At 43.1% G+C, this 26,688-nt stretch overlaps 1 protein-coding gene across 1 annotated transcript; it reads left to right on the top strand.

Annotated features, from left to right (window-relative positions):
• Window positions 1-26,688, top strand: ALOX5 (arachidonate 5-lipoxygenase; the record flags this gene model as incomplete). Its single annotated transcript, XM_010181499.1, has 13 exons — window positions 1-199; window positions 1,982-2,063; window positions 3,592-3,714; window positions 9,167-9,273; window positions 12,803-12,975; window positions 13,698-13,844; window positions 13,944-14,147; window positions 14,369-14,455; window positions 15,761-15,939; window positions 18,642-18,763; window positions 20,986-21,086; window positions 24,903-25,073; window positions 26,290-26,688. Coding segments are annotated over 13 exons (1,875 nt in total), but the record flags the coding sequence as incomplete, so codon positions are not given.

Genomic DNA, 26,688 nt, shown 5'->3' with positions numbered 1-26,688 from the left:
GTTGACTCCTATGATGTGACTGTGGAAGAAGACCTTGGAGAACTTCAGCTAATAAAAATTGAGAAACGAAAGTATTGGTGCCAGGATGACTGGTACCTTAAGTATATCACTGTAAAAACGCCGATGGGTGACTATTTGGAGTTCCCATGTTACCGTTGGATTACAGATGAAAAAGAGGTTGTCCTTCGAGATGGAAGAGGTGAGGGCCTTAAGAATCCTGATTTCCTGCTAAACATCCAGAATTCTTCTGCTCCTCCTTCCCCTTTCCTCATGTACCTCCCAATCTTCTCTCTCACATGGAGGCCCACTGCCAGTCCCCTTCTGCACCCTAGGGAATGTGGTTTCCCTGCTGACTAGGGCTGCTTTCTAAGAAGTTTGTTGAGCTGACCACTGGCAGTTGAGTTGAGTATTTTGGGAAGCACATGCGAGGAAGAGTCCTTACGCGGGCTTGTTACACTTGTCTTGAATTTTAGGTCTGACTGTAATGCCAAATTTTTTTCTGCTCCACGTCTCCATTGCTGGAAGCCCTTTTGATCTAATTAGCATTAGTGTCCTGTCTTTGTTTCAACTAAGCCTCTAAGTGGTCTATGATTAATTGCCTGTAATTTGTCTTGTTTTCTTGAGAGTGAAATAAAATCCCAAAGTGGGCTGCCCACCAGGTGTAAGGACTGACTTGAAACAGCAGTTTCACTTTTTACCCCTTCTCTTTGCATGCTGTCAAGTCCAGGAGAAGTCAGGATGAGATGGATATGACTGCTGCAAGTAGTGGTGACCAACTGAGAAAAGTGTTACAGCACTTCTGTGGCCTGTTGAACCTGAAACCTGTATTTTAAAAGTGTCTGACTACTTATTTTCTGTGATCAGTGTTGGGACAGACATTTGTCGCTGAAGTTTGCTTGTTCCACTCTGTGCTTCCTAGGGTTTGTTGGCTGCTATAGTGGTTTGCAGCATGAGTGTCTGAAAATGGCTGAAACAATATACGAGGGGGTAGGAAATAAATGTTTGTCTTCCCATTAAGTTTTTGGCTGCTCCTGGCTGGGGAATTTTGCATTTAAAGCCTTTTGTCCTATAATCACAACTAGGTGTCAGTTTATTTTTGTTCTCCAGAAGGACTTCCATTTTTTCATAATTTGATTTGTTGCGACTGTAGCACTTCCATGGAAAGCATCTTTGCATGGTTTTCAGAGTATAGTGAGGTAAAGGACAAAAGCAAGTGGAGCCCTACTGATAACTTGAACACAACTGGCTGGAAACTGTTAACCATATATGTTATCAGTTGTATTACCTCTGATATTTCTAACTCCAAACCCCAAACACCTATTTCCACGAAACTCCTGCTGCCTTCCCATTTGTGTATGTAAAGCATGTCACGTACCTTGCCCTTTCTCTGATCCCTGAGGAAGTTTCTGTATTATTTAATGGTATAGTGAATACATGGTCATAAGAGCAAGCTTTCTGGACATGAAGCCTCACTGTTTTTTCTTTCTCACGATAAGAAGATCTGATTATTGCCCCAAGCTGACAGAGCTGAAGGAGAGAGGATAGGAGATGTTTCCTGGAGATGTCTTTTAGCAGAGATTAGCTGGAACAAAATTAGCTCTTGTTGATGAAAATTTCCTTGGATACTGAAATGTAAAATTAATTCCCATGACTCTATTCAGACCATTTAACACTAGATATGTACAGTAAATGTCTATACTAGGAATTCAGGTTTTTTTATACTATTGAGACATGTTCTTAGCTTGAGCTAATTGACACTTGGAGGCACCAAGTTAGGAGCTTATCTCCTTCCACAGGTTCTCTAGGAACCTGTGTTTCTACTTGAGATACTAAACTAGATCAAGTAATATTTTCCCAGAGAAACCTCATAAAGGTATAGATCAGAAGTTTGAGGCTTGGAAACTTTGCTCTCCTTCTCAAGACCTGGACAGTGATAGGCAGGGGAACATCATAACCGTGTCTTTTTTTCCCTATTTCACAGCAAAGCTCCCCCAGGATGACAAGATCCAGATTCTCAAACAGCACAGACGCAAAGAGCTTGAGACCCGTCAAAAAATGTATCGGTGAGTTTCCCGTAGCTTCCCAGAAGGTCCAGAGCCTGTTCTCTCAGATCAGAGTTTTGCAGAGTATGTCCAGATTATCATATTGCTCTAATTACTGGACTTCTAGATAAGAGAATACATAAGTTAAAATGTTGGTCATATATGTTTTTACTTAGCTGGAATTCATTGTAAGTGATGATCATCCTGGTGTAAGTGGCATTATGAGATACTTGAATCCCAGATAAGCCTATCTGGAAGGCTTAAGTGGGAGTTCAGTGGTACAGTCTCTATGTGGGCCCCCTGGCACTCAGTTTTGCTTTCAAGGAAGGTTTGAAAGCAGATTTCATTTGTCTGTTTACAAGCAGTACTCCAGTTTTGGATATGATCTGAACATTTCCTATCTTACTGGAGCTTTTTGGCTGCTGCAGCAAGCTGGTTTTAGTTGTTTCCTGCACCAGGGTGCAGTGGAAGATCTGGCCCTGTCTGAGCAGGCTGGAATGTGCTATCAGAACACCTTTATAGTGTCATAGACATTTTTTCCTAATCAAGGTCACAATGGGAAAACATATCCTTTATCAATTAGTAACTCCAGAAGGCATTAAACATTTCTTTTTCCTAGAGACATAGTCTCTGTTAAGATAACAAAAATTTCTTGCAGTTGCAGCTCCTTATCATGTTAGTAGCAAACAGAAGGATAGAAAGTCCATTCAGAATTGATGGATTGAGGCTTGGTGTATGTGTTGTTGATATCATTTGACTAAGAAAGGATCTTGCTTACAAATTGTGGGAAATAGAACAGAGGAAAAATATAGTTCAAAGAGGTGTGGCACAACATTTTATTTACATATGCAAAAAGGAAGGCAAAACCATTTGTACTTCCAGGGAAACAGCTATTTACAATTCAGATACATAACTGATAACACACAATGCAGTTTGTGTGCGGCAGACAATTTGGAAATACCATTGAAACAATGTACTTTACAAATCACCTTTTTTGTTTTTAAAGTAAAGATGGGGCATAGTGCAAGAACGTACATGGCAGAGAATGTGTGCCATGGCCAATAGGAGGTAAGGCTCTTCTGAGGCCGTGATTCAGGACCATCTGTGTGTCTCAGAGAGTTGCTTTTTGGAGTAACCTAAATACGGGTCTGAGTACTTTTAGCTGCTGTATTTCAGTTCTGCAAAAATGTAGCCCCAAGAATGAGTGTGCACTGAGCAGCTGTCTCGCTCTCTGTCCCCTCCAAATACAATTGAAGCTTCTGCCAGTTTCAACCAAATGTGACAAGTGTTTGGAAATATCACATATATTAAGTTACTTCAAGTTTTGTGAAGGTAGGTGGCCAAGTAGATGCCTTCCATTGTACTTCAGAATTCTGCAGGGTACTAGTAGGTGTTGATGTGGTAAAAGTAACTATTTTGGGCCCAAATGAGTCTGCCGTAAATTTACTTTATAGAGTTGAATCACAAAAGCAGTGTAGGTAAAGGCATGACACAGTTCTTGTGCTGCTAAGGTTATATGGTTAATCCAAACTCTCTCTTGTTTTCTCAGATGGAAGGAGTGGCATCCAGGCTTTCCCCTGAGCATCGATGCCCGTTCTCACAGTGAACTGCCTCGTGACATCCAGTTTGACAATGAGAAAGGAATCGACTTCATTCTGAACTACTCCAAAGCGTAAGTGTTTGTGCAACTTTAGGAGTTATGCAAAATCTCTTTTGCGACAGGGTGAAGGTCTGATCGCCTTTTAGGTTTCATTGAAATCTCAAAATTGGATTCTTTTCTCCCAGCTGGATTTGCAGTCAATCAAAGTAGGAAAGAATTGAAGGGATTTTTGTTTTTATTTGAATACCAGTATTTTAAGCTTTTCACACTTGAAACTGGCTGAGCCTCTGCATTCTCATTAGACACTGTTTGGTCTATAGGCAGGTGGAGGAGGCACTGGTGGAAAGCATAAGAAGAAGGAATGTTGGGACCTGATACCTTTAGACTTTTGACTTAGTTCTCAGAGTTTCCCCCTAGAGATACCTCTCTCCTCTGACTGTTTGCAATAACTAAGTCTTTCAATCACTTAGCAAAAGAAGATGGTATCATTGCACCCTTGGGACCTTGCTGAAGAAAAGCTTTTCTGAGCAGCTTATCACTTAACCACATCTGAGTGTAACCTGCATGGGGCATTGAAGTTACTGTCAATGCAGTTGCATGGTGTAATGTCATTAAGAAAAACGAAGTCCTGGCCATTGGATGAGCCTGAATAATCCTGCAGAGCTCTTTGAAACAGTACACCATTAAGGAGACAAATAGGGCCACTCTTAGTCCCCTTCTGAACTGTATCACGTGCCCAGGTCGCATCGTACTATCTCAAGACATCCCACCATACTATCAGATCAGACAAGACTGGTCCAAGAACACCCACGTTTTCTACATCTGCGATTCTGTTAAAATGTCTCTTCATATTTTGGAAAGGTGTGCCCCATTATTCAGGTGATCAGACAAGGATTATGTCATCAAACATAGGTCGGTAAGAACTAGGGAGTTTAACAGCCATACTGAGAGACTTGCAGCTTCTAATAAGCTTATCCGAGTCCATCTGGGGAACGGATGGTGACTGAAACCTTACATGTCAGAGCACTCTTGGCATTACATTTATGCAGCTGAATTTCAGTAGCAATGTAGAGTCAAATCCCATGGCTTGTTCTGACAGAATCTACCTGCTTGTTTTCTACATTGGAAAATTGGAAGCTTCAGAGAATGCATGTTTTTTCTGACCGTATTAGCTCTGCTGTAGATTTCTCCCTCCCTCCTCTCTCCCCCACACTAGGATGTGTTTTTCACAATGGGCTTATGCTTTGTAACATCAGCAAATCTTTTTTATTTTTCTTTTTTCTTTTTTTTTTTTAGCAGAATACATCTCCAGCAGGTGTGAACAGGGTGATGAATGTGCTTCTGCATCACATATGGCCAATGGACCTAGATCTTTCAGAGCTAAATAAGGCAGCTGAATAGCTCTGAAGACTAGAGTTCTCTAGCTTTCTGTCTCAGGCAAACAAAGATGTTAGGAGAAGGATGGAACAGGCCGTAGAGTGCGTCCTCTTGTAGCTTGTTGGTGCAATATTAGCAGTTACACCTGAGAAGTGACTGAGGGGCACAAAAGGAGTTAGATTAATGGTACGAAAGACAGACAAATGCTTCCTGTCCCCCTGAGCTTACTCAATGGCACATGTACTCTCTGAATTTTATATCTGTGTTTGGATTTCTGAAGAACAAAATCTTTCATCTTTAATATGAGCCAGGAGTTAAGGTCCCTTCTCACCTCATGAAATACTTTATTCCTTGAGCAACCCTTTAGTATTCAGTAGATGCTTAAAGCTTTAAGCAGTTTTAAAGACTCTGGGGCCATGACTGTAGATCCTTGGAAAACCCTAGACTCTGATTCCTCTTCCACAGACACATATTAGAACCCAGCCCTGCAGCGGCCTTTTAGTCAGCAGATATCAAACTTGATAACTGCCATTAGAAATAGTTCTTTGGGGGAAAAACAAAACAAAACACACACACACACACACACACACACACACACACACACACACACACACACACACACACAAAACAAACGAGAGAGAAAAATAACCCGAGAAAACTGAGGAAATTTATGTAGTGATGTTTAAAAGGCAAGTCAATTTTTTCTAATTCCAGAAGAGATCATTCTTGATCTGTAGTCAGGACTTCAATACAATGCAGGTCAGATTACCGCAGCCAGTCTCTAATTCTTAGTTTCTCTTCCCTCTGTGTGCAAATCATTAAGTTAAATTATCAATTTGAATTTATCAAATTACCAACTTTAGTATGTTCACTTTCTGTACCTCCCAGAAAGTGCTTTACCTCCCATGATTATCTGTAAAGTGCTTTTTGATTCATGCAGATGGGACAGCAGTACAACCTGTTCACCATGAAACAGAGCTAGGGGTGAGGCCATACTGGAAAAAGAAAGAAAATCCATCAGAGTTATTGTGTTGTGCTGTTGTCTGCAGTGAATAACCTTGTGGCAAAAACAAGAAGTTCCAAGCAAGAGAAGGGAGTAAATGCTATGCAGCTCTTCTCTTGGCCCAGTTTAGTTCAGAAAAGGCAAAGAATAACTCCTTTAAGGGAAGAGGAGAGGTGTGAAAATACACAAACCCCATGCAAGGTCATAGGGATCTTCTCCTGTTCCCCTAGGAGTGGTGTGGTATTCCAAGCTTTTACAAATCCTGTGTTTCCCAAGAGCTGTTGCTTCTAGCGTGGTGTTAGCCAGTGCAAAACAGATGTTTTCCAGCTTATTCAGCAAATCTGAGTGATGCTGGAGCAACAACATCTGAAAGCCAGAGACGGCTCAGTTTGCAGTTAGCAGACATAACCAATTTGGAGGCTACATTCCTCTTCTAGCAATCTCATCCTGCCAGACTGTAGCATATTGTCAGAGATCCTGAGTTGCAGCCAAGTAAAACTCGCAAACAATTCAACAGAGTGCAGGGACATCTATTTTTGTTATTGACTCTAAGGGCACCTCCCCGTGAAGTAGGAACCTGAAACTCTGTTGCAGATAGACAGCCATTCTGGAGAACTGGTATGACACTAAGGAGATTTTTCCAAAGAACAGTAACGCTTCTTGCCTGGCACATTGGGCTGAAAATCTAGATCTATGCTTTTGGTTGGGTGGACTATGAAAAGCCTTAGGGAATGAGTTTGATAGCCCTTATCTAGCTACTCTGTTGTGCTCTGGGGCCTTGGGACAGCAGTCTACACAAATGGAGCGGAGATACATAGTGGATGGCAGAGGGTCTACCTTCAGTTTTAGTGCAGTGGGAAGGAAGACATTGAGGTATGTTTGGAAGTCCAAAGGCAGATGTGAAGTTGAAAGGTGCAGCAGTGAGCAGGGAGCACACTTAAGGAAAAATCTGAAAGCTGAGAGAGTTATATGAGACTTAGGGAGTAGTGGAGAAGGGGAGAAGAAAGCCCTTTTACTTGGGACTTGCAAAACTGAACTTAGAAAGAGGGAGATATATGTCTTGGAGATTCCTTGTGTTGTCACTAGGTTGGATCTTCAGATGCAGTTGTCCGCGGATAATTCTGTAAACGTACAGGATTAATCCTGTGTAGGCAAGAATAATACTGGAGGTTTTTAGTGCTGATGTGACCTACACTATCCAGCGAAGGGAAACCATCACCCTGAATTCTGTGCCAGAAACACAGGCTTGTGTAGCTATTTTGAAACAGTGTCGCATTTGGGCAGATTAAATTCTGCAGGCAACTCTGCTGTTTTTTTCTTGCTCTAGTTTCTAGTATGTGCCAGAGACATCTGAGAAGTACTTGATTTCTTGGGGAAAACAGGTTTTTATTTCCTAAGTCCTTGGGAAATTTGTTCCAAGGTAGGATACATGAAAGATTGCTTCCTTTAGGAGGAGCTAAGTTCCATTAGGAAATAATCTTTTAAACATCTGAGAACAATCGTGTGCCTGGCCTTCTGTGGGTCAAACTGCAGCAGGTTTGTGACCAGGTCCCAGGTGCTGTACTTACTGTTTGGTTTGATAAGGATAATACCCCCAGGTGGGAAAAGCACCCTGGGCAGGAGAGGAGCAGTAATTACTGGTTCAGTGCCTAGTGTTTCCTAATCTCAGAGAAGTTCCGTAGGAGGGCAGAGGCTCTGCAGGACCTTTGATGGAAAGTCTCAAGTGAGACAGTCTCATATAACTCTTCTCAAGCTGCTGAGTTATGCTGTTTAAATAATTTAAACTTCTGATCATGGTCATGCTTCCTCTGGAAGGTCATTTGTGATCCAGACACCTAGTATCTACTCAGAAAGTCCTGCCAAGTAGTTACCCACCCTTTGATCCTTGTATGATCCTTCTGTGTCCCTGTCAGGTGTGATGGGACCTCTGGAGTGGTCTCATCCTGTTCCAGGCTAGACTGTTGCATGAGTTTTACTTCTTAACATGCCTCCAGGTACCTTGTACCTTGACTGCCATCTGCAGCAGCAGAAACAGTCGGCTGTACATGCACCTCAACTGGGCTCAGTGCAACAGCAGCTCCTTTGGGTTATGGTCCTGCTGGTCTAGAGTTTTCCTCCAGATTACCACTTGCTGTTTCTCCAGGCTTTTGTCCTCTTTGGCAGCTTCTAATAGCTTTTTAAGGCCCCTCAGTCTAAAGTTATTGATTGTAAACCCACCCTAAATTTTGTTTGGGAAGATTTCCTGCAATGCTGACCTTTCTTTGCTCTGTTATGTGCCCTGCTTATCTTTGTGCAATGTGTGTGCTTTCCTTTGCCCATTTGAAGTGTTACTGGAAAGTTAACTTTCTTTTTCAAATTCATTATTCACTTTCTATTTCATTTTAATAACAACAGTTTAGCATTCATGTAACAATTTAGGACTTCTTGTCTTGCTTGACTGTGTTGTAGACTTTGCTGAATTAGCACTTTAAGTCAGATGTTTCTGGCTCCCAGTCCCTGATGTTCATGTGATGTCTGCAACCAAGTGACTTGATTCCTGAGATTACAGCATCAAGTTTAACCAGCTGCACAAGTAAATAGAAAAAAAGTTTAACCAGCTGCCCTCAAAAACTGAGGCCTTGCATGGTAGGGATCTGGGCTGGCCTTGGTCACATAGACACTTAGAGGAGCTTTCTATCTTCTGGAATATTGGCTGGACTGATGGCAGGTTGTGTTTGCTCTGACGTTATGCAAACCACTCAGTCTCTTTGTGTCACCATACCCCTCTCTGAATTGGTGTTAGTAATGATCTTAACACTCTCAGCAGATGCTAACTACTAACACTGTGTGAAGCACTAGTTTTTCTGACTATAGTTTTTATATGACATAGGTCTTAAAGCACTGCCATTGTAGGCTGCCAAGAAAAACTCTAGAATGCAGTTCAATAAATGCAATACAAGGACCGCACCCTTGCGATGCCTTTCAGGCTTGTGTGTAAAAGTACAGCCAGCAAATTTAATTCTGCAGGGTGACCGATCTCACATTCCACCACTGAAAAAAATTAGCCTGTGTAGGTATATACAAAGGTGGAAAAGAATGGGGAAGGGTACAGAAGAAGCTGGAGCTGATTTTTTTTAGAGATGTTTTGTTTTGTTTTATTTTTAGGATGGAGAATCTTTATGTCAACCGTTTCATGCACATGTTCCAGTCTTCCTGGAGTGATTTTGCAGATTTTGAGAAGATCTTTGTCAGAATCAGCAACACAATCTCTGGTGAGTCAGCATTTGCTCATGTTTGCATCATAGAATGACTACTTAGTCATCCTGAACATACCTGATTAGGATGGAAGTGACTGACCCACACTTCTGCTCTCCCATGGTTTTTCATAAATACACTGTAGTCTCAGATTACTAATCACACCAACGGGCCACAAGTCCAAACTAAAATTACTGGGAATTGTTCAGTGAGCTTATCTGTCCTGAGCTACACTGAGTTCAGGCCAGTTGGGTATCATAGTCCCTTTTGGCTTTTAGAAACGTATTTTCAGATATGTGCAAGTCACATAAGACAAATTTTCAGAAGTATTTTGCATGTAAAACTAGAGATAGCTTAGTAGGAGTGCTTTTCAGAGCATATTAGCTCTTAAGGCATTTTTGAAAGTTTGCGTATCTCCCTCTTCAGCTACCTGAATACATGGAAAATCTGCAAAGATGCATGTTGCGAAGTGTTCTCTGCTAAAAGCAGGTACAAGGGTGACCCCTTTGGCCTTTTACACAGACTAGACCAAAGGCTGTTGCCTAACATCCCAGTCATGGGCTTGGTCCTGGTTGCACTGCTGCTAATAGTCCCAGTTTCCCTATCCCAACCTGGGGAGCGTACAACTGCCTCAGTTTTGCTGTCATAACCTCTCCTGTAGCTCCCCTCAGTCAGTTCTTGTGGGCCACTTGTGTCAATGACGTGAACAAGTAGCTCTCAGTGGTAAATTGTTCTCAACAGGAGTCATTTTGATAGAACTTGTTTCAGGCATGAAAGCCCGTGCTGTTAAACCAACGGATCTGGTGATGGGTTGCAAACAGCTTGGATGACCTGGGAGCTGTAACTTCTTCACCTGGTCCTGCTGCAGCCAGGATGGGCCATCAGACCACAACCCAAGGAACCATGGCTCTTATTGGAAATTAGTGCAAGTTAGGCCTGAAAAGGCTTGTGGCATTTATTCAGAATGTCATCTCTTTTAAAAAATGTGTCAGAATCAGTTGTGCATACTGCATTGAATATGTTGCTGTGCTTGCCATTTCATATCCACATCTTCTTACTAGAAGAAAAAAATCGCTCTCTGAGAGTGTGAGTTTCACTTTTGTATTCAGGGCCATTCAGTTTCTGCAATATCTTTCATACTATTAAAAACCCCATTGATGTAGTATTAAGATAACAAAGACAAAATACTTCTTCTCTTTAACCCTTTTTAATATGAAAATCTTAGCCGTTACTTAAAAAACAGTAAAAAGAACTGCAAACAGGCATGGGTTTTGAGATTTATGGTGTCCTTTCTGCAAATAAGAGCTGGGAAGCCTTTGATTTGTCAGCCAGAGCCAACTTTCTACTATTGCCCACGGCTACATTATTTGTCTTTATTTTACTGTATTATGGGATATCATAGATACACAGGTACTAGAAGTTTGTTACTGTGTGGTTCCTCCAGTGTGTGTGAACGATTCCAGTTCGTACTTTGCAAAGGAAAATACTTTTCCCTCCTGGACTGAAGTTTTGCTCCTCTTCAGCCTGCCTAAGGGCCAGTTAACAGAAATAAGTGAAAATTCTGCGGTCTCGGGTATAAAATAAAGCACATGAGGTGGCCAGACCTATGAAAACCTAATTACAACAATTTGTTACGTTTAATAAGATTGCTCCCTAAAGTACTTTTAACACAGAAATTAGATATAATCTGCAATTAATTTCATTGATAACATTTCCATACTCATGAGGAGGCCTCCAATTCTGTGAGTTTTAAACGTTAAGCATCAGCCTCGGTTATATTAATGCAACTCTGAATCTGCTTTTTTGCAAGCTTTGGCAGAAACAGGGCTAATGGAAATGGTGGTTGAAGGCATGTTTCAGTCATGCAGTTTCTGTCCAAGGTGATGAGTCGTTTTTTGCTTGGTGTAGGTTTCAGATACAGCACCACGCTCATTATACAATTGAGAGAGATTATGTAAACGTCAACTTCAAGTAAACTTAACTTTTTTTCCGCTCTGTTAGAAAGCATTGTGAGTTTTGAGACATTTTCTTTTTAATTATCACTGCACTGCATTCCTTCAGGCCTGTCTTTTTTATCCTTTCACCATTTGTGGAAAAAAATAAATAGCTTTCAATAAAAAGTTCTGCCTTGTCTGGAAATAGGCAGTAGTGGAAAACTTTTCTTGCTTCATTTTTCCAATGAAGACACCAGTGGGATTTTTCACAATCAGGGTTTTTTTTCTGACTCTGAACTTGTAGGCTGAAGTGGCAACATGACATTGTAAAACAGATCACTGCACTTGTGGAAAACATCTGGTAGTACTACATATGTAATAGTGAAGAGGTGGAATGCCCAGAACTAGCATTTTATTAAGAAGAGATGTTAATCTGGGTTTATATTAGCAATTGAAAAATAGACAGAAAAAAATAGTAAGCAAGCAAAACAACAAATGAGCAGTTTTACTAAATCAGAGTCAAAACCCTTCCCCAGGTGTCTCTTACCCAGCTCCAGCTAGGAGAATGGCTCCAGCCACTGCTGTTCTTTCCTGTTGTGGTTTAACCCAGCTGGCAACTGAGCATCACCCAGCTGCTCGCTCACTCCCCTTGGTGGGATGGGCAAGAGAATCAGAAGAGTTAAAAGTGTGAAAACTTGTGGACTGAGATAAAGACAGTTTAATAGGGCAAGGAAAAGCTGTGCACACAAGCAAAGCAATACAAGGAATTCATTCACTACTTCCCATTGGCAGGCAAATGTTCAGCCATCTCCAGGAAAGCAGGGCCCCATCACTCGTAATGGTTACTTAGGAAGACAAACACTGTCACTCTGAACATCCTCCCCTTCTTTCTTCTTCCTCCAGCTTTACATGCTGAGCATGACATCATATGGCATGGGATATCCCGTTGGTCAGTTGGGGTCAGCTGTCCCAGCTGCATCCACTCCCAGCTTCTTGTGCACCCCCAGCCTACTTGCAGCAAGGTGGGGTGGGGTGATAAGCAGAAAAAGACCTTGACTCCGTGTAAGCACTGCTCAGCAGTAACTAAAATATCCCTGTATTATTAACACTGTTTCCAGCACAAATCCAAAACATAGCCTTATACTATGAAAAAAATTAACTCTATCCCAGCCCAAACCAGTACATTTCCTTACCCATGTTCCTCCATATTTCCTTTCTTCTGCCTGTGCCGTCTTTTTTGGACTCATTTGAGATTAGAAAATACCATGGAAGATCTGAGAAGGTGGTCTGCAGATGGAGAGAGCATTTTTCATAGGAGTGGAAAATTTTATTCCTCATTGCTTCTGTACATGGAGAAACAAATTATTGTCAACTTAATTCTTGAAGTGAAAAGCAAAGATTATTGTCCATTTAACTTACTTATGTGATTTTTCTTAGAATACTGTGGTACCTTTTGAATCCTTTTCTTGCTGCTTACTTTAGTCAAAGCTGCAGGGCAGTGTAACAAAAGGTGGGGAGGAAGGGAGGAATCCTACAATGCAGTAGGATATTGATGCAGTGTGGATATTGATGCAGTGCAAGTACTGATGCTGGAGGCTTGTTTTTCCTTTAGAATATGTGATGCAGCACTGGAAAGAAGATTTTATGTTTGGCTACCAGTTCCTGAATGGATGCAATCCTGTGCTGATCCGGCGATGCACAGAGATACCAAAGAAGTTGCCTGTGACTACGGATATGGTAGAATGCAGTCTGGAGAGGAACCTGACCCTGGAGGAGGAAGTGAAGGTATGGCTCTGAGTGAGGTTGAACTTCATCTGTTCCTTCTCATATCCTCTAAGGTCCAGACCCTGCTCTAACTGCCTTCAGCCATGTCTCTTCTCTTCGGGCTGTATGGTTGGTCATGTCAAAGGTGGTTGTCTCCGCAGACTGGTCACACCTCTGTTGACTGTTTTTTCCCACTATCCTGGAACTGCAGACCATTACTTCCTCCAGGTTAAGTTAAAGAGATGTCACCAGAAGGTGAAGGGTCATTTTTCAGTGATTTCCTCTGAAAGGTCAGGGATTGACCGACTGCCTCAGAGGGCTAAAGTCCCTCTCCCTTTCCTGGTAGTCTTACCCTGTTGTCTCCTGCAGAGTTGAACTAACATGCTGAAGAAGGGTCGGCAAGGGCAGTGCTTTGGTTTGTTTGTATGACAAGCACGGGGGTCTCTCAGCTGGCAGTGTGAAACTTGTTTGCATCTTAGTGTCACTGCATGAATGCCAAATACATAGTCGCTCTTTGCTGAAAGGCTCACTGTCAGGCTCAGCAGATGTAAGTCAGTTTGTGTAAAGGTGCTTGCTGTCTCAATGGCATCATCCCTGAGCCACCATGAGCAGATGGTGGCCTCTGGTAACCACAGGGCACAAGCCAGGTTCTGGCCAAGACTTCCTGACTTTCATTCCAAGCCTCACTGCTTGTACTCTGTTAAAAGACATCATGCTGCTTTTTTTTTTTCTTTCTCCCCCAGCAAGGAAACATTTTCATTGTGGACTATGAGCTGCTGGATGGTGTGGATGCCAATAAAACAGACCCATGCACAATACAGTACTTGGCTGCACCCATCTGTCTGCTATATAAGAATCTGGAGGATAAAATTGTACCCATTGCAATCCAGGTGGGCTTACTGTCAGGATCTTTAAAGAGACGCATTGCTTGTTTTCTCATCTTAAACATGAATGACCTGAGGTTTTTGTATTCTTTTTATATCTTTCAGCTTGGTCAGAAGCCTGGGCCAGACAACCCCATATTCCTTCCTTCAGATGCCACGTATGACTGGCTACTAGCTAAAATTTGGGTTCGCTCATCTGATTTCCACATCCACCAGACAGTGACCCATCTCTTACGGACACACTTAGTCTCAGAGGTGTTCAGCATAGCTATGTTCCGACAGCTGCCTGCTGTGCATCCCCTCTTCAAGGTTGGTTCTTGCACGAAGGGATGTATGTGGGTCAGGGAGGTTGTCACATTAGCTTGACACACCAAAAGGAAGTCCTGGTTATAGCTCAGCTGTGATAGTTTGGCTGGCTGCCCTGCAAGGCAATATTCAACTAAGCCATCAGGACTTCAAACTTTACACCTGATCGCTTTTGAATTCAGACAGAGAATTTGCCTTCTTTCATTGTTTGTCCTATTGCACAGCTCTTGGTGCCACACATGCGGTTCACAATAGCCATCAATACCAAAGCCCGAGAACAGCTCATCTGTGAATGTGGCCTTTTTGACAAGGTAAGTAAGCCCCTTTGCAAATCTTCATTATTCTTCATGGTTCCATATGTGTTTTTATCCTTTAACCATCACATATTGCCTTGTTTCTTGACCTTCCTACTAAAAGGCAAGCATAACTAATATCACCTGAGATATTGGCACGCGGAACTGATGCCTTAGGTTAACTCATTTCTTCTTGTGCTAAAGGTGGTATCTTTCACCTCTAAGTAGCCAATTCGGAACTGGCCAATGTCAGTAGTGAGTCAGTATGTCACTTACTTATAGCTGACATTGCTTCGAGGTATGAGTATCGGAATGCAAGTTAAGATAATATGCACATACATCCCTGCACTTGTATGCATACAGTTAAGTCCCCAATTTCTTTTAAGTTCTCAGTTATTCATCTTGGGGCAGGGTGGTGAGTAAAAGAATTTGTGATTGCAAAAGGAAATTTGGATCAGAGGAGGACATGTAGATAAGAGAGGTTTCTAAGCCCACAGATACTAGGTGTGAATTCCAGCCTGTCTTCTTGAATTGCCAGAAACAGCAGATCTGCAGATTTGCTCGGGTTAGAACTCAGCTTCATCTGGGTCAGTGAAACATAGCTGTATATCACAGGCTGCAATGCAACTTTTAGGTCAAATCTGAATATCTAAATCTGACTGTACTGGTATTTAATGTGTATCCAGCTCTTCCTTCCTTGGCTCCCTCAGAAATTACATGTTGCATCTAGGAACTGCAACAGGTTGACATGCAGCAGTCTCTGTGACAACGTGCTAGCAGAAACTGAGAAGTCGGGGGGTGGTTTTGGAAGTCCTTTGAAAGAGGGAATCTGTGTTTCAGGACAACTCTGTGTCTCTTACACCTCTGGCACCAGACCAAAAGTAGCTTCTGTGCTCAAGAGTTTTTCACCAAGGAGAAAAGAGATGTTAAATCCAGGCACCTTCCTTGTCTCCTGTACTCCTCTGCTGACTGTGGAGACACGGCAGAAGTGTAATGTCCATATCCTGTGCAGGTGGGACGAGTGTGTGGCTAAGACCTGCCAGAATGATCCTGGAGTTCCAGAATTTGTTGGTTCCAATGTAGGTGAACAACCAGCTGGAGGACAGTATGTGTAAGCTGACTACTGCTACAACACCAGCGTCGTATGCTAGAAAAGCAACATTCGGGAGCTTTTGTGCGGTGATTATGTAAAGAATTTTGCAGTGCTGTTTATTGAACAGATTAGTCAGCATTTTGAATACCATCTCCTGTGAATTTGGAAAGCCAGTCTCAGCACAAAGAACATAATCTCTGGCTGTTCCTGTCTTGTCTGTCTTCATGCAGGCAAACGCTACAGGTGGAGGAGGACATGTACAAATGGTGCAGAAAGCAATGAAGGATCTGACTTATAGCTCCCTTTGCTTCCCTGAGGAGATCAAAGCTAAAGGGATGGACAGCAAAGAGGATATCCCCTACTACTATTACAGGGATGATGGCATAAAAGTCTGGGAGGCTGTGAAGAGGTAAGACACTGTAATTCTAAAAATGGATAATGAAGTCACTGCCACAAAGTCACTGCTTCATTTGGTCTCTGCTCACTTTACTCTTCATCACAGCCTTGTGAACAGCACCTCTCCTGTTTAGTCACATTGAGCATTTTCTGTCCAGCATATCTCATCTGAGGAAAAATATATAGTCAAGCAAGTAATCACTCTTGAAGAACTGTTAATTCCTGCTCTTTTCAACCCTGTTTTCTTGCATTCTCTATTTCAGAGGCCCCTTTATAACTATGTACTCTTCTATAGGATTTTGTAGAGTTTAGTGAGTTGGAATTTAGCCCTGCAAAGGAAATTTAATTAGATTTGGGTTTTTTTTAGCTATGCACAAACTAAGAGACAACTTGGCTCTCTGAGCCAGCAACATGAGCTTGTCAAGGTTCTTGTGGAGTGGAAAAGTAAGCTTGGCTTTCATGAGAGAGTTGTGTTAAGAAACCAAATAAATTAGACATTAGCTGATTTGAATAAAACCTTTCTTAAAACGCCTTAACATTGCAAGGCATGAGTTTTGTCATGAAGTGCAGCAATTCCGAGTCGGGAGACATACTGCAAGACTGCTGTACCGCACAAACATGGATCTTTTTCATATGTGAAGCACTGCCTCAAAAAGAAATTATTCGCCTTTTTTTTTATTCTACAGCGGCGCTCCATTTGACAGACAATGTGGTTTTGCATGGCAGCTGTTTCTGGTCACATGCCTTGAAAAGCATGCTCATTAAAAATCAGATCTTTTGTGTACACAAGAATTTATAATGCAAGTATAATGTTTAAAGTGTTGGGTACATCTTTGCCTGCGGTGTTTTCTCTGTGTTTTAGCAAGAGTTTATCTTGCAATGTTTCCTGCAATTGTCAGTGCCCATCTGAGTGAAAAGGAAGTTATAACTATTCTGTGGTTGGTTTTTTTTGGTGTAATTTGGTTTTTGTCCCTCTTCTCTTTCCTGTGTTTTCTTTGCTGGTTGAGATAGTAGCCTTTCAAATATCAAGTAGTACTTAGTCAACTCAGTTTAGTTTGTGGGTGTTAACCTAGCTGGAGAAAGATGTTGCACTGCCTCAGACTTGGCTGAGAGGTTCTTTGTAAGTGAATGATTTGGTTTATAAATGGCTTGGGCAGTACCCTTTTGAGTGCATGATATTCTGACCCCCGAATCCAGAGTTGTGCACATGTCTAGTCACTATGAATCTGCTATGATCCGTGGGGGGTGTCTGTCTCCACTCTTTTGATGAAATAACTTCTATCCCCTGCACTGCTTCACATGTAGTAGATGGCCTAGACAGAAGAAAGTTGATAAGGATGTTGCTATATAAACACTGAGGGTCACACAGTGAATTTTTAAACTCCTTCTCTAGTACTCAGCTTTTTATTTCTGATCTAACTGCAGGTAGATATTCCAACCCAAAATATTCAAACTCAAAAGGCCCCATGCACAGTTCATGTACTAATTTATGTTTGCATGGAAGGAGATCTAAAATAATGCTGTTGTGTAAGAAAGGGATTACCTTCTGTGTGTATTTGGCACAGGTGCAAGGTAGAGGAGGCAAAGCTCATGCAGAGCATCTTTGTCACTGCACGTTGCAGAATTTCTCTTTTCCTTTGGTTTCCTCTGGAAGCCAAATTGACTTAAACTCTTGTTTATGCAGTTGTTTGCCTACCTCAGTGATGAGTCTTCACTTGGTTGGCTAGTAGAAACCACAATGACAGATTTGTCAAGGTCTCCAAATTGCAATAAGTTTATAGCTTATTAGGGGGTAAATCTGTACTGGATAATAATTCTTAGTCCCATCAGTCAGCTTCATCAGTCAAATGTTTCAGCCTATGGGTTGTTGTTAAAATATTTAGCAAGAGATTATAGGTACCTGCAGAGCTAACAGAATATCTCAGCATAGCTTAGTTAACCAGTCATTCAGTCATGAGATGCAAATCTGCAGGAAATCAGGCTTTCCTATTTTCACTGTCATCAGAACTATTTCTGTTATCTTAGTGTTTTAAGAGTCTTTCTTGCTGAGCTGAATTAGCCTGGGAAGCTTGGATAGAAGGAGGGATTTTGAGAAGAGGACCTGAACAGGGAGAAGAAAACTGCTGTATGCAGTGGGTGTAGGAAAAAGGTCTAGACCTCTTCTCCACAGAAGAAGTTTCCTAGGCCACCCTTACTTTGGAATGTGCCACTTGGGTTTTGTGAAAAGGATGTGTGGGAGGAGGGAATCAACTATTTGAATGGTATTCCGGAGCAGCTTTGGAGTATCCCACATACAGAGGATGGTGCCCATATCACAGTTTGGGAACTCCAGTTCCCAGGATGAGAGCTATGTGGATGATGCCAGAGGGAGTCTGTATTAAGTGAAGAAAAGGATGTAGATGTGAAGACAGAAGTCTGGGCGGGAGGAAAGCCTCAAATAAGAGAATGAGGAGCACAGGACTGCTCGGGGAATGCAGTGTAGTCCATCATCTTTTTGCTGGGGGAGGAAGTGATTCCGTAGTCAGAACTGAGTCAGTGTTGCCTCTGTGCATTTCCACTGCTTGTGGAAAGGAGGTAGGAGTGTGTTGAGACCTGGTCTTGCCCTTCTCTCTTTCCATGTGTGACATCTCTCTGCAAGCTCCGCAGAAGGTCTTCAGGAACTGGTAAGCTTACTTTCTCCTTTTCATTTTGTCTTGTTCATTTATTCCTGGGCAGTTTTGCAGAGGATGTGATTCACATCTACTATGAGAGTGATGAGGTGGTGTGTGAGGATGTGGAGCTCCAGGCCTTTGTCAAAGACATTTACGTCTATGGGATGAGGGGCATGAAGGCCTCAGGTAAGGTATTATCACCCAGCCAGGTTTGTAGCTTATCAGGTCCTTGCTGACAGCAGTGCTGCATGCACGGTGTGCCTTGAACCCTCTCCTTTCTTGGCCCACAGATGCTCAGTTTTATGGGTGCAACCCTGGATCAGGCCCTCCCTCCCTTAGGGCACAGCTCCTTCCTTTGCCACAAACTCTCACCGTGAGCTTGGGCTGCTCATGTGATCTCTCTGTACACTGAGGACTGGTCCCTTGATCTTGTCTGCTCGTGCTTTAAGTGTGTTAGGGGAGGGACTGTCTTTATGTGTTGCTGGAACCACCAGGCACACTGTGGTAGAAATCACCCCTTGAATCCTCTCCTCCAAGCCTTGCACCAGGTAAGAATCTCCCCCAGGATGTTATTATTGCACTTCGCATTTGTTCAACATCCCTGTCATCACTGAGTTGTTCTGCTCTCTTCAAGAGAAGATACTCATAATTCTTTCCAAGAAATACTTTCCTTTGCTCTATGTCCTCTCACTGTCTCTCATTTCTTGCAAACCATTACTTGGCTGTAGGAGCTCTCACCCCTAACACAGCCCAATTCTCCTACGTAAGTTGAGACTCTCCCACCTTTCCCTTAACATATTTTTTTCTTCCACCCACATTTTGTCCTAGCAGGTTTTCAGGAATTTGTGCATGTGGCTGGGGACTCTACATTCTGTCCTGGCTGATTTATATCTGGAAACACCTGCTGGACAGTGATCTGGTGTGGGTGGCTTTGGCATTGAATGCACACATCTGTGTGTGAGACCTCCAGGCAGAATTGTGCTGCTTCCAGTATGTGCTGGTTTATAACAGCCTCCTAGGCTCTACCTGCCTGAACAAGCAAAGAACTGGGGGACACCTAGTTGCTAACATTTTTGTTTGTTTAATTGTCTCTTAGGGCTTAAGGAAAGCTTAGAAATTGTCTGCTAGTAGGAACTTCATCCTTGACTTAAATGTCTTGATATGAGACAAATACAGAGCTTTTCTAGGGCTACAGCTGGGGTGGGATGCTACAAGCACCACTGGTGGTAGGACTGCCACTACAGGTGGGAAACCTGCCAGGCCTGCAGCATCCCTGTCTGCACTGCTGCCACTCCAAGGGCTGGGGAAGAGAGAGCAGGGGAACATGGCTGAGTCTGTAAAGAAAGGAGGGAGGATAAATGGAGAAGGCTGTTGCATCCTGGGCTCCCCCTCCAGTCTACATTCCTGCCCTGGGAGGTCTACTGTGACTAGGAGCATGCCAAGCCTCTTTAGAAGAAGAGTACAGTGTGCTTAGAATTACAGGACACAGGAGGGGATGGTGCATCCTCTCCTCTTTGGGCTTGGTGGCTGGACAGAGCTTCCACCTCTCAGGTTGAGTTCACTTCTGCATCAGGTTGGTGGTGAAGATGTGAAGCAGTGGGCACAGGCAGCCTGAGCCGGGGAAACACACCCTAGGGTGCTGACAGGTCTTTAGGTATCCTGGGACCTGTGGTCACATTGGGCTGGGACAGGGAGTACACTGCAGGACTGTGATACAGCAGGGATAGGGAAGATACAGACTTGGGGGTGCTTTGGTAACAAAATATTAACCTAGTTCCTGGCTATTCCCTTCTATCTTTATATAGCTACGTAGGAACTTTTTTCAGTTCCCCATTCTGTTGTTTCTCTTTCAGAAGTTCTCATTTCCTTACTTCCTGTTTCAGCAAATAAGCTCTCCCTGCACTCATTCTCACGGTGCACCTTATTGCTGAGCCTTGGACCTATATACATACAAGCACTTGGCCATTTCTCCTTGGCATGAACTTTCCCTGCTTGCACTGCAGACTGAAGAAAAAGGGAGCATCTGATGCCCCTGTCCTGTGTACTCTCTGGGTTCCTTGCTGCAGGGTAGGGAGGGTGAGAGCACAGAGATACAATATTTTTAGAAGGTGTTGTTATACTTTGCCTTTCCCTTAAGGAATGCCACATACTTTTCAAACAGTGGCAATGCCTCACAAACCTGTACAAGGTAAGGCAGGGTCACTCTGTTTTTAAGGCTGGACAGCCAAGACACTGAGAGGGTGAGTAACTCCTGTTAGACTGCACCACAATATTCAGAAAGAGAATGCCCTGCTCTTCAGTGTCTGCTGCACAGTCCTGCAACTCATGTTTTTGAGTAGCTCATTACTACTGGGTACTGGGGTTACCTCATAGTTGGGTTACTTAAGCTTTTCTTCTCCCTTGTTTAGGGTTTCCTAAGGCGATCAGGACACGAGAGAAGCTAGCAGAATATCTCACAGTGGTAATATTCACAACATCAGCCCAGCACGCAGCTGTGAATTTTGGTCAGGTAGGAATTTCTGGGAAGACTGTTCTTCTTTCTGGGCTGGGAGGTGCATCTACTGGGGCAAGGTCTCAGAATTGGTTTTTGGTAGATGTACAGACATTTCATTACTCTTTCTGGTCAAAATAACTTCAGAGCCATGTGCAAATCATCAGGAAGCCTGTCAAAACTGAAGCATTTTGAAAGCTGAGAAAGGCATTTCATTTTGAGTCCTAAATAGGTATCAAAGCTCAAATGTAGACGTTTGAACTCATATGCTTTTGTTTTAATGATTTAATTATAGGGAACAGGGTTTTTTTAAGCATTTAAATGAGTTGTGAAGACCCCTTTCAGAAGTGCTGAAGAGTTCAGGTGCACAGTCTAGCTACCATGCTTTCCAGACATCACCTGAATTGCCTGGATATATGTGCTGGTAGTCTGTGGCACATTCTGCAAAGAAATGCAATGAGCTAAGTGGCTTTAATTTGCATTTGCTGTGAGTGCATGTATGGATGACTCCCAGAGGTTGCTGTTGTAAGCTGTGCTAATCTGGCAGTGTGCCTGTGCTGAAGCAGCATAAGTCCCATTTTCAGATGTGGCTTAGGGAACACGTGCAGCACAGCTCAGTGCTGTGACTGCAGTTCATGTAGCTGCATACGCCATCTGTCTTTGAGCTGGTGCAGCTGGCTGTTCCCAACAGCTCAGTCCCAGCAGTTCAGCCATCTAGCTGACCTAACGGAGCATTTACGAGGGTCCTGAGTTAAGTAGTTAAAAACTGTCTTGTGCATCTGCAGGACCTCTGCTTCTACTTTCTGCAGCAGCACAGGTAAGCCTCTAGAAGGCAAAGTCTCATTGAAGTCAGTGGGACAGGAGTTCAGATCACAGAATCATTAAGGTTGGAAGAGACCTTTAAGATCATCAAGTTCAGCCATCGACCTAACACCACTGTGCCCACTAAACCATGTCCTGAAGTGCCACACCCACATGCTTTTTGAACACCTCCAGTGATGATGACTCTGCCACCTCCCTGGGCAGCCTGTTCCAAATTTTGACCACTCTTCCCGTAAAGAAATTTTTCCTAATATCCAATCTAACCCTCCCCTGGTGCAACTTCAGGCCATTTCCCCTTGTCCTATCACTAGTTACATGAAAGAAGAGACCAACACCCACCTCACTACAACCTCCTTTCAGGTAGTTGTAGAGAGCAGTAAGGTCACCCCTCAGTCTCTTCTTCTCCAAACTAAACAATCCCAGTTCTCTCAGCTGCTCCTCATAAGGCTTGTTCTCTAGACCCTTCAACAGCTCCTTCCTTATCTTCAATGATATCTAGATACTTAACTCTCACTGACATACATAGATATTTGAAGCAGTATATCTGTGAGGATCTATACTTAAGTGTCGTGGTTTAGGGCTGGGCTGGCCACTAAATCCTGAACAGATGCTCTCTATTAACCCCTCTCCGCTCCCCAGAAAGACAGAGAAAAGAGAATAAGGGAGAGAGACTTTACAGGTTGGAAAATAAAACTAACAGATTTAATAAAACAATAATACTGATACTACAGGATAATAATGTAAATAGGAAAATAATGGAATATATACAGATATGTACAAATATATATATAATCAAAATAAAATCTTCCCCCCACCCCACCCTAATGACGATTACATCACCAGAGGCTCTGCGGAGCAGGGCACTGGAAAAGTCCCAGTCTGGACCAAGCAGCAGGTGGGAGCAGAATGCAGGAATTGGATTCAGGAACACAGGGATCAGGATCAGAGGCAGACAAACTAGCAGGGTTCTGCTTGGACTTCGGCCTTTGCCGGAGCAGAAGAGCCAGAGGGAAGAAGGGTTGAGATGGAAGGAAGGATCCAAGATGGAAGGGTCAAGACCCTCGTGATCCCTCAGCTTTATACTGAGTATGACATATATGGGATGGAATACCTTGTTGGTCAGTTTTTGATCTGCTCCTCCCCGTAGGTGCAGGTACAGCACCCGTGGTGAGACAGTGGCCTTGTCATTATCACTTGTAGAAGTACACGCTGTCTGGAAAAGCATGTGCTAGTTTTACCAAGTACAGTCACTTCAGAAGAGACTGAGCTGAAAAGCAAAATCACTAAATAGAAAATTATTTCTATTTAGCTCAAACCAGGACATTAAGTCATACATGGTCAAGTTTTCAAAAGCACCAATGTGCTTAGTATTGCCAATGCATAGAAAGGACATAGCTGCTCATTTCTTGGGTTTGCAAGCCAACTGACAGCTCTGAGCTTCCTCTGTGATGTTTAATGTGTCACATACTGATAGCCTGCATTATCTCTGCCTGCCTTTACTGTTATGTATCTACCCTGAAACTATAGTAACAGCCTGCCTTTCATATGCTGTTTCTTCCAACATCAAGGCATTTTGGAAAGCAGACTTCACAGCCAGAAGCAAATATCTTCATTTGTGTTGCACAGTGCTTCTTCCCTGAGTGGGGAGTGGTGACTATGCCAAGCCGGTCAGAGTTCAAGAAGTGTTTGGACAATGCTCTTAGTCATATGGTTTAGTTTTAGGTAGTCCTGCAAGGAGCAGGGAGTTGAACTCAATGATCCTTATGGTTTCCTTCCAAATTGAAATATTCTGACTCCATGAGCTTTTTTCTTTCTTTTTTTTTGGCACATGTTCTGGCTTCAGGCATGGATGATCTCACAGATAAACAGGGAGACCGTCTTCCCTATGGTGATTATTCCCAAATACATCCCACATCACTCTCCATGTCGACCTTCCTGTCTGTTTCTGAAGCTCAGGAGCCCTGTAGCAGGTGTAGACCCAGGCGTCAAATGAACCCATATTATTCCTGTGCCACATCCATGACCTCTGCAACTATTCGCTTCTAACCTGTCATTACAAGTGATTGGGACTTCTCCCAGCCTCCCTCTCAGGAAATCCTATCTGTTCAAGTACCACTAAGAAACCAGCTCTTAATTTTGTCGTGGCTATTAGGGTTTAGCAGAGAGTCTTCAGAGGATGAGAGTGGGAATTTGGCATGCAGAGGATATTCAGCCAATCAGCAAAAGGCTCTTCAGCCATGGGGAAAAATGGCAGAGAGAGGGCTGAGGGTAGAAAGGAGAGAACAGATTGAGCACAGTGTAAGTATGGCTCACAGCTGAAATGGGACTTTCCCTCAGGCAAGGCAGGGGATATGTATGAAGGTAATGAAACTTGGAAAAGAAAGAGTTCTGGTAAGTGAAACATCTCAGAAGGTGGCAAAACTTGGGGTCATATCTGAGGTAAAATGAGACATCACCATCCCACAGCATTGAAGCAGACCAGACATGATTCCGAGTTCCCAGTCTGGTGCTCACACATGCTATATTCCATGTTGCGCCAGCATCCTTTGCCACTCTTACTGCCTGACCGCAGTCCTGTGGGCATGTTCTTAGAACAATTTCTGCCGAAAAGAAAAACTGTAGAAAAGTAGATTTTATCATTTATAAGTTTTATATCAGAGGTTGCCTCAGATTATCAGAAGAGATCTTTGTTAATAAAATAGCTAAGTGCTTAGCCTGGCTGGTGAATCTAGACCATGTGGCCCATGCCTGTGGTTAGCAGAATAAGTACTCCCATGGAGACAACCCAACTGTGCCCCTTGTGAGATCCTGAGAAAGACAGTAGAGACTTCCTTTTCTCCTTCAGCCCTTCTCTAGAGCATCTCTCTGTCCTTTAGTTAGTATCTTCTCTTTCTGAAAGGCTCATATTACAGATGCAGCCTCCCTGGTGTCAAGACTCCCAATTGTCTTTGCAGTGTTCCTAAATACCACCCACTGTATGTTTTCACTGTGCTCTCTTGCTTTGTTGTGCAGTATGACTGGTGTTCTTGGATTCCCAATGCCCCACCAACGATGCGCCAACCTCCTCCAACAGAAAAGGGGACAGTCACTATCGAGCAAATTGTGGAGAGTCTGCCAGACAGGGGACGTTCCTGTTGGCATCTTGGAGCTGTCTGGGCCTTGAGCCAATTCCAGGACAATGAGGTAAGTCAACCTCTCTTCTCTAGATGGTGGAGATGTAGTTTGAGACCACAAGGGCCACGGCAAGACCACACAGACTCACAAGATTGTGGTGCTGCTCTGTGCTTAACTAGGCCATGTTTGCCTTTCTACGGAGTTGCACCAGTGGTATGAGTTTGCCCTTGTTCCACCAGATGCAAGCCAGCTCTGAGCCAGAAATCATATTTTTACTCTGTGGCTGTGTTTCAGGCAAAATGAAAGCTTCTAAACTCAAGCACAGCATTGCTGAGTAAGGATGCTGGTGTGGGAGGAAGAGGGCTGCAGAGGCACAAGGGTTTTCTCCACTCTTTGCCTCAGCAATGCTGGTGGAGAAGCTACAGCACCGCTGTGTCCCCATGTCCTGTCCCTTTGGAAAATCTTCCCCAGAATCTGCCACGTGAACTACAGCTATGGCTTGTGGCTGGCTGGTGTGAACTGCAAACAAAAGCCTACAGGAGGCTTTGCAAACATGATCCATAACCATTTTCCTGAGGTAAAATGAGGTTGTACATACTTGATTGTCTCACCCAAGGGCTGTGTCTGGAGGATGTGTTTTGAAATCCTTAAATAGAAGATGATGGACAGAGGGTACTTCAAATGAAGTTTGTCTTTAAGAAGAAAGCAGATTTCAGCTGAGAAGCTAGTGATGTGGGTAGTATCATGGGAAATAGTTACCTAAAGCAGTATTCAGAGCACCCGTAGAGCTCACACTGACTAAAGCAACTGTCAGGTTGAACTTTGAAGGACAGTTTTAAGTCAACAGTCACTGAAGGAAGCAGTTGTCTTCCTTTTTCATCCCTGATTGTTCATTCCTCTCCCATGTGGTCCTTTTATTTAGCAGCACAAATGTTTGAGTGACTATGCAGAGATCTGGCTTGGGAAGGTGATCTGGCTGACCACTACCCTGAATGAAAGTGCTTATTTTTCGGTGGATCAGCTCCCTGCAGGTGGAGAAGGTGCCACATGAACGCCTGAACCAGCACTACAGAAAGATACAGGGTTGCAAAGAAGCAGCCAGCAGTGGAAGGCATCAGCATCTTTCATTGGCAGTGCCAACGTAGATTAGCTTAAATATTAATAGTACTATTTTACTATTAGCATTTGTGAGGATCAAGGATGTTCTTCTGCTAGATGACATCGATGTTGAATCAGAATAGCCTTTTTTTTCTCAAAGCATGATTTCTTGGTGTTTTTCAATTAGCTGTTTCTGGGCATGTACCCAGATGAACACTTCGTGGAGAAGCCGGTGAAAGAGGCTATGGCAAAATTCCGCAAGAATCTGGACGAGATTGTCAATGCTATCAGCAAGCGCAACAAGAACAAAAAGCTTCCTTACTACTACCTGTCCCCAGATCGCATTCCCAACAGCGTTGCTGTTTGAGCAGATACCCAGGAGAGTTTGGAGGCATGTTAAGCTAATGATGCTTTTCTGTTATATATGCTTCTTTTCAATGAACTTTCAAAAATGGATAAAGAAAGAAACACATCCTCTCCATCAGAGTTTACCCATAGTCTGTTTGGACTTTCAAAACAAAATTATGACTGATCTTGCAGACAAAGTCTAGTTGGCAACCCTCTAGGTCAACTCTGTTACAAGTTT

This window comes from Mesitornis unicolor, unplaced genomic scaffold (assembly GCF_000695765.1).
Source record: "Mesitornis unicolor isolate BGI_N332 unplaced genomic scaffold, ASM69576v1 scaffold24933, whole genome shotgun sequence".
Taxonomy (NCBI): domain Eukaryota; kingdom Metazoa; phylum Chordata; class Aves; order Mesitornithiformes; family Mesitornithidae; genus Mesitornis; species Mesitornis unicolor.
This window is presented reverse-complemented; position numbering and strand designations above follow the sequence as displayed.